This window comes from Abrus precatorius, unplaced genomic scaffold (assembly GCF_003935025.1).
Source record: "Abrus precatorius isolate BTA unplaced genomic scaffold, Abrus_2018 Scaffold4, whole genome shotgun sequence".
NCBI classification, from domain to species: Eukaryota; Viridiplantae; Streptophyta; class Magnoliopsida; order Fabales; family Fabaceae; genus Abrus; species Abrus precatorius.
Window position 1 is genome coordinate 14,121,691 of NW_020874384.1, and position 9,047 is coordinate 14,130,737.

At 25.2% G+C, this 9,047-nt stretch overlaps 1 protein-coding gene across 1 annotated transcript; it reads left to right on the top strand.

Annotated features, from left to right (window-relative positions):
* The first annotated feature begins 160 nt into the window (after window positions 1-160).
* Window positions 161-7,250, top strand: LOC113865315 (flavin-containing monooxygenase FMO GS-OX5-like). Its single transcript, XM_027499778.1, has 6 exons — window positions 161-748; window positions 4,093-4,230; window positions 5,029-5,111; window positions 5,372-5,507; window positions 6,379-6,552; window positions 7,077-7,250. The coding sequence occupies exons 1-6, from the start codon at window positions 161-163 to the stop codon at window positions 7,248-7,250; spliced, it is 1,293 nt and encodes a 430-aa protein (XP_027355579.1).
* The last annotated feature ends 1,797 nt before the right edge of the window (window positions 7,251-9,047 follow it).

The window sequence follows — 9,047 nt, forward strand, 5'->3', positions numbered from 1 at the left end:
GTAATAATGTGTATGGGGTCTCGTACCTATAATATTTTACTATTAATAGAGTCGTGAAAGCTAAAGTTAACCAAACTCTATAATAAATATATTTTTAATATTGTAGTAATTATTAAATTGCGCAGTGCAACGAGATATCCAAGACCCCTTTCTCCTTTCAATGAATCACTCTGTGAAAGTCGCGGTAATCGGTGCAGGCGTTTCGGGCCTCGTCGCCGCACGCGAACTCCAACGCGAACGCCACAACGTCGTCGTTTTCGAACAAAACGACCGCGTAGGAGGAAACTGGGTCTACGACCCGACAACAGAATCCGACCCTCTTTCTCTTCACCCGAACCGCAAAACCGTCCACACCAGCGTCTACGTCTCCCTCCGCACTAACCTCCCGAGAGCACTCATGAGTTTCCGCGATTACCCGTTCATGAGGACCCGAACCGACCCGAGAACGTTCCCGGGTCACGACGAGGTGCTCCGTTTTCTTGAGGGGTTTGCGGGCGAGTTCGGGATCCGAGAGGTGACCCGGTTCAACACTAAGGTGGTGCACGTGGAGAGAAGAGGGGAGGAGTGTGTGGTTGAGTCTATGACTCGGGGATCCGATTCGGTGACCCGAGAAGTTTTCGAAGCGGTTGTGGTGTGTTCGGGTCATAATTCGGCTCCAATAATTGCAGAAATTGCTGGGATTGAACAGTGGAGAGGGTACCAAATGCATAGCCATAACTATCGTGTACCTGAACCTTTTCACGACCAGGTACATTCCCGCCGATGTTTATATTATTAAATTAAATTAATATTAATTCTTGACTCTTAAGACTTAATATATAACCATATAATTTCAATAAAATTTATATAAGGAATGCTTTAATAATTTTTAAAAAGTTATATGAGAATAACAGTTTCTTAAAAGAGTTAATTTATAAATAAGCGTGAATATTTCTTTTTATTTTTACAAGAGAGATTAAAAATTTCTCATATTGATTCATTGTAAAAATATTAATTTTTAAGAATAATTAATTGTAAATGTATTATTTCTAAAAACTGAGAAATAATTAAATATACATACAGTTTGGTCACTTGTGGTTGTTTCCGTACTCGAAAACGATTCTGTTGGATTGTGTCCACACTTTTCTTTTTATGAAATGTGTACTACACCCATTGATCGAATAAAGTGTTCACTTATTATATATTTTATAACTTGTAAAATTAGACTTTTTTTAAAAAAATAAAATGCATAAAATAAGAAACTGAAAATTATTTTATTTAATTTTAAATCAAAGTATCTTAGACACTTAATATAATATACTTTGTTTTATTTTAAAAGCGACAAATTTATAAACTTATTAAGTTGTAAATAATTTTCTACTTCAGTAAATACTGTGATCAATTCTAAATTTTATTATTAAATTAGTCTTATTGGATCGTCAGATGTATGTGGTACAAACTTTACAAACCAAATGTTTCACTTTAAGATTTGAAAACATTGATCTTATATTTTTAAAAAAGAAATTAAATAAAATGAAATTTTAAGAAAATAAAATTTAAATTTTTTTAATAAAGTAATTTGAAATTAAAGTTTTAAAATAAATAATTGTAATAATTTATTTTAAATTTTAAATTTTAAATAAATTTTAAAGTCTAAAAATATCATGTCTGTGGTTTACTTAATAATTACCTTTAACTAAGTATACAAGTTGTAACGAGTGAACCTTAGATATTATAATATTTGTTTGTATAATCCATATCTTAAAAAATTATTTTGAACACTCTTATATTTATTAGATAATAATATTCATTTCTATTTTCATACTTATTAGTTATCTAAATTCTCATACTCGTTATTTGCAGTTTGTTAATTAAAATGTAAATTTTTTTAACAATTTTTTTACCAACTAACAAAACAAAATATTATTATAAAAAAAAAGTACTTTTTAAATATAATAAAAAATTACAAGTAAAGTCATTCATCCTAAATCAGATAAAATACTAAATTATAATATAATATATCATAAAATTATAACAAAATCATTTATTTAAAATTTTAATTTTAATTATGTTTATGCTTATAATATTTGTGCACGTACATGCAAAAGATTATATATATATATATGCGTGTATTATAATATTTTTATTCATTAAATTGTTTGAATATTTATCTATATTTAATTCTTAATCCATTAAATATTAAAAAAGTACTTATTTTATTTATTACAAATATATATATATATATATATATATATATATATATATATCTTTTGTGAATATCTAATAAGTGTAGAATTCATCAAGAAAATTAATGCCGAAGCATGTGATGGATATTATAATCAATTATAATTTAATATGGAGATTAAACTTTTAAAATTCAAAAATTAAAATACTTGAGTTAAATTAAAGACATTAATTAAGGAATTTAAATATTTAATTTAAAATTCAATTAAATAATTAAATTAAAAGTCAATTAATTTAAGATATAGTTTTTTTTATTAGAAAGTATGGAAAGAAATTTTATAATTTTTTTAATTCAAAATTTTAAGAGAAAGAAAGAGAAAATGAGGGTTGAAATCCTGGCCTCTTCTCATTTGTATTACTTCACCTCCAACATGGGTAGAAATGGACAAGAAATTTTGGTAAAAACAAATTTGTGTCTGGAAATGTGATTATTTGAATTGAAGACATAACTATTTAGAAATTTTTTATACAAAGATTATGACTTATTCATATGAAGTTGTACCTAAGACATAATCATGCCTATGGTTGATAATAGTTTATTTTTAATAATTAATATTTTTATTTCAAAAGGTTTTCTTAAAGTTAAAAAAATAAACAACATTATTATGTAATACAAATTTTATTTTGTACAAAATTGACTTGTATAATTTTTATTGAATAAATACTTAAATTAAAAAATAAGGTTCTTTGAATGAATTTGTAATAAGTTCTTGTAAGAGAATAAAATTAATATAAAAATAGTAATAAAATTATTTTCATAAGTTAAAATTAATTTATGCTTTTTTATTTAACTTCTTTAAAATTTAAAAAGATAAATCATTTTTAATTTATAAAATAATTTTTATTTATTTTTTATATTATTTTTATTTTTCAACAAAATTTTATTTACAAGTTTACCCAGATAAGACCTAAGTAAAACTAGAGAATGTAATTAAAATTTTATTCCATTTGTAGTAGATGACTTTCTGGTATGGAACTTCATACTAAATATTATTTTTTAAATAAAAATAATAATTTCTTTAAAATATAAAACCATTATATATTAATTACCAATGTAAAATTTTTCAACATAAATTTTATAATTAATAATAGCTGTTTCAGTATCCACGATTTGAAATAAACACTAATAGTATGCTTTTATCTCTGTTACAAATGCTATTGCTCCAAAGTTGTTTTTTTTTCTTTTTCACTTGGTAAAAGAATATTGGTGAAGTCTTATAAATTGAGATTTCCATATCAAATTGAGTTTCTCACGGCCCTTGTCTACCACAGTTTAATTTCAAAATAAAGAACATTGCACAAAAAATAGATAAGCATTCTAATTTTTTAAATTATAAATTTCAAATTATTATAAAACTTTTTTATTTAATTTTTAGTTTTATAAAAGATTATTTATTTAAAATTATTTTTTACTGTTATTTTATATTAAAAATACTACTGAAATAAACGTTATGTAAAGTGAAAGATTAAAATAAAAATCTTGTGAAGTTGAAAATTAAAGTAGTTGATATAATTTTAAGAGTTAAAATAGAGGTCTACTTAAGAAAAAAATTGTAAATTAGTCTCTCAAAGATTTAAAACATCTTCATAGTAGTCCTTAAAAACGATTAAAACATTAAAAAGGGAGAGAGCTTGACTTGTTAATAAATTAAATTTTTACTAAATCAATTATTATTGAAAACTAAAATAGGCAACAACAAAAAAAACATATGATTTAAATGATTTAAGAATAATTTGGTTGCTCAAATTTGTAGACGATCTACCCTTAATTAAATTGATTTACCCATTGTTTATTCAGAAACTGAAGTGCTTATGTCCTTATTTTGTTACATACTTACATAATTCATTGGTATTCTCTACTTAACACAGATTGTGCTTTTAGTTGGTAATGGACCCAGTGCTTTTGATATCTCACTAGATATTTTACCAGTGGCAAAGGAGGTTCATATAGCAGCTAAACCCAATCCATTTGGTGTGAGGTTTGAAAATGTACGATACCATGATATGGTATGTATACATTTAATTATTATCTAAATCTATTTGAGATGCATTGATACTGTGATTCAATTTTAAATTGTTATAATTTTTTATTTTTGTAATATTAATATAAAATTATATTTAATTTATATTTTAATTAATTAACAACATAGTATATCAAAATTAAACTCTTATTATCTTACTAGGCAGATTATCATCTCTACAATCTGTAAAGTTTTGAGAAAAAAAATGACAGTTTAAGAGTCTTGGATTAAAAAAAAAAAAAACTTGACAGGAGGATTAAAATTGTTTAATTTTAAAAATAAAAACAAATAATTCCCAAAAAAAATTACACATGATGCAAATTAGAAAGATTAAAAATATAAGTACACTTAATTATTACGATAGAGTATATTATAATCAGTTATTTTAGTACTCTAAAATGTAAAAGTGTTTATTAAGCCATGTAATCTCCAGGCCTATTTTGGATAAGAACGCTTGTTAAACAAAAGTGAACATATTTATAAGTTTTAACATGTCAATCGGTTACTCCGTAAATTAGAATATGTGGTGTGCTATTGCAGGGTTTAATTTAAAGAGACTTTTAAATATGTAAATGGATATTTTATAATTATATATTTTAAGAAGAATGATTTTTTAACCACAACGAAATTTGACAAAAACAATTAAAAAAAACAGTGCTTGAATGTGCTTTCGAGAAAAAAGAAAAAAAAAAAACCTAAAGCTTTTTGAATTTGGTTAATCCTTTTAGCTTATTTGTTTTGGTATGATATGCTATTGATGCTTGTAGTTTTGTTTTCTTTGCAGATAAAATGTGTGAATGAAGATGGCTCTATTGCCTTTCAAGATGGATCATCAATTTTTGCAGATACCATAATCCACTGTACTGGGTATAATCAGAAAGTTTCATCGTTTTTATCTTCAAAAGTATCCGAAGCTAAGTAATTAACCAAAAGTAATTGAAAGTATAACATTTAATATTATTAATACATTAATATTAATGTTACAATAACTAGTATCTTCTAAATACTTGAATTGGTAAAGATCCTTCAAGAATTCATTGATGTTATATTATAAGTGTTGTTGCAATATCTTTGACTGATAACAACTAATATTAGTGAATGATATTGTGCCTAAATGTGTTTGACAGATACAAATACCATTTTCCGTTTCTTGAAACCAATGGAATTGTAAAGGTTGAAGACAAATGTGTTGGGCTGTTATATAAGCACATCTTTCCTCCAGCATTAGCACCTTGCCTCTCCTTCATTGGTATTGTCTCAAAGGTTATATTGATGATTGATTAGTTTATTCACCATATATATAATCCTCAGATACTATTTGGGCCAAATCAGCAAATTTGGTTAATAATGATTAAATTATTGGCTAACAAGGTGTATAAATTGATTAATGGACTAATACTTTTTAATATATTTAATGTGATTTGTAAAACAAAAAATTAAAAAGTTGTCAATTTATTAGATTAGTGTTTTAACATTTTATAAAACAAATCAATTATAAAAAATGTGTTAAAAATATATTTAAAAGTGTTTCTACTATTAGTAAATCAAGTTTGAATAGGGTCAAAATTTAAAATAAAACGAGGAGGAGGTAGGGTTAAATAAAGTGATTATAGATGGAGTCGACCGTATAAATTTGAGTTGAAATCTTTCTTAAAAGAAAGATGTCTTAAATTAGGTGAATTCATAATAATAAGTAAAATTTATTCAATTTTGTTTAACGTATGCTCAACATATGATAAATAATTAATTGTTATTTGAAATTGTAACATTTGTTATTATTGATCCATTAACTTCTATGATATCTTATGAATTTTAATTAAAAAAAAATTAATATACATGAATACACATATTCATGTATGAAGAATTGATTTTTATTGTAAGCAATAATTAAACTCGGTGTCACTGAATCTTATATATATTATTAGTAGAAATTACAGTACAATGAGTGAAGTTTATTAAAATTAGAAGCTCTATGTAATTTTGTAATTTCTAAATCAATTTTAGTCAATAATACAAGGTATACTAGAAAATATGTCAATAAATTTTCTCATTTTGAATATTCATTTCCCTTTTAATAATTATCGAATTAAATAATATTGTGTAACTGATAAGGTGAAGAACTTGCTGTAACCAGGAGCCTATCTTCCTTATTGTTGAATTACAATCCATCTATGTTTCAAGAGTGTTATCTGGTAAGATTCTTTTACCTACAGAAGAGGAGATGATGGATTCTGTTCAAGATATCTATGGAGAAATGGAGAAAAATGACTTGTCCAAAAGTTGTGCTCTTTCCCTTCGTCCATTACAGGTATCTACATTTTGTTTAATTTGTTTTGGGTATTTAAACTGCATTTTAGAACCTTGTGTCATGAATGAATAAGGATGAGAAGTGATTAATGTGCAGCAAAATTTATTGTTCATTAATAGTAATATTCAGAAAATTTGTACTCTTATACACAACATGGGCAATTTCATATATGATAAAGAATAAGGATGAGAAGTTCCTCCTATGCCCCATTAAGATATTGAGCATGTTCTTGGTCCTTCAGTTGTAATATTAAAGAAACTCATCATTTATTATCATTTACACATGCAAAACTATGAATTATTCTTGTAGTTAAAATCAAGGTAAACGTTAATCAGTACTGGTGAATAATTAAAAGAGAAAAACATTATTAAAAAAATGTTATTATTGTATATTTAACATAACTTTTTATTTATTCTAAATATGATTTTTAATAATCTATTTTTGTCTCTCTAATCAGCCCTCTTAAAACACAAGTTAATAGGATTATAAAATTAATCAATACTTCGTTTGAAATTATCTAGCAGGAAGATTACAAACATTGGTTAGCTGCTGAAGTTGGGTGGCCTCCTTTGGAAGGTTGGAGGGAAGATCTATTGGCAGAGTGCTTCAAGAAATTAAGTGAATTGCCGGACAAATACAAAGACCAATGGGATGATGCTTATTGGGATACCATTCTTCAAACTTCATCTTCTTCCTAAAGACAAAGATGGTGTTCATTTTCTTCTACCACAGAAAAATAAATAAAGATTGTACCCTCAAATTCATATCCAAACTTGATTTTTGGGTTATTTACCCATATATTCCTACATCTAATTGTGATTCCTACTTAGTCACTAGCATTTAAATTTGAAAACAAACTTGAAAAGATCAATAATATACTCGATATTAGATAAATTTTACTATAATTAGTTTATTAAACATTTTGTCTAATTGATCGATCGTCTGCCATAAAACAGTATGATTATGTAAATATAATGTTATGTTGAAAGAATTTATGTCAAAACTAGAATATTATAGTTATCTCTAAAATATTTTAATTAATATTAAATAATATCATATATACAAGTAATGGTATTAGGTACCAACTAAAGGCATCATAATAATAGTAAATAATATTATTACAATGTGTTATCCAATATTTAAATATGAGGGAATAATTTTTAATATAATATTTATACAATTATTTTTTTTTTATTTAAAGTGCTAAAGATGACGTCTTCTTGCGAAATCGCATAAACACTCAAGTTTTTTATAATCTACACAAAGGTTACGCATAATTTCGGTTTATGGTGTGTAGGTCAGTTTTTTTAAAGTCTATGTAATAATAATATAAAAATATTTACGTGATGAAAGTTTTCTCTACTAATTTTTCTCTTTAGTATAAATATTTTTTAATAGTTATACTTTTTTCTCAATTAAATCTGGAGAAATCTAAAGTTTTAAAGAATCAAGCTCTATCTTTTTTAAATTTGTGGAGTATACTCTTTCACCTCTAGTTTCTTTTTCTTTTCTTATATTTAAAATGTGTAACTAAAATTCTTATGTCAGAGATAAATCAATTTTATTTTAAATTTTGAATAAATTAATCCTTTTTCTGTTCTCAACCATTTATTTCAAATAGTGCGAATGCTTTTATTTTGATTGATGCTTTTAGACAAGTCATTAAAGAGATAATTTGAGATTCAAATGCATAGTTAAAAAACTTGTGTTGAATTAAAGTTGAAGTAACTTTTTCATCAGCTTAGATTTTAGGAATAGAATTTAGTTATTTTTTTTAATGATTTTTAATACTTATAGCTTGCTTGACTTAGAGTAACCGCTTCTAGGTAAGAAGGTTGACAAAATCTAGGATGAAAGTCATTGAGAAAGAAAAATTCCAATAATAAAAATTGAATTGTGGCTTCTTCTTCTTTTTTATATCAAAATGAGACAAATTGAAAAACAATTTCTTAAGATAAGTTCGTTTAAAAATATATTCTCAATCTGTGATTATTTTTGTCACGTCATCTCAACTATTGTAGTTGATTAATAGTGTACAACCAATTAAACTTTAAACTAAACTTGTTTTGAATATTTGTAAGGATAACAGTGTACAATTAATTAAACTTGAAACTAGAAACATCCTATATGTTTTTAAGGCCAATCGAAAGTCATTTATACGAACATAATTACTAATTCAACTAAGAGTCTCCAAAACTAATGGGAGAACCAAAAGAAACCATGCTCATTTTCAATCTTGTAAGAGAAGTCATTTTTAGGTACACAACATTCAATTACAAGGAATTTATAACATAAAAATCTTCTTCTTTTTTTGCCAATTAAGAATAATTTCATGAATATTATATTTTTATATGATAATTTGAGCCCATAATTTATCTTTGTGATGTTACAGTTGTCAAACTGATTTTTCAAATAAATAATATTTATATCATGAGATTTTCTCAAAATGAAGCTTCTTACATTCTTGGATTAAGTAACAACAATCCAATTAGCAA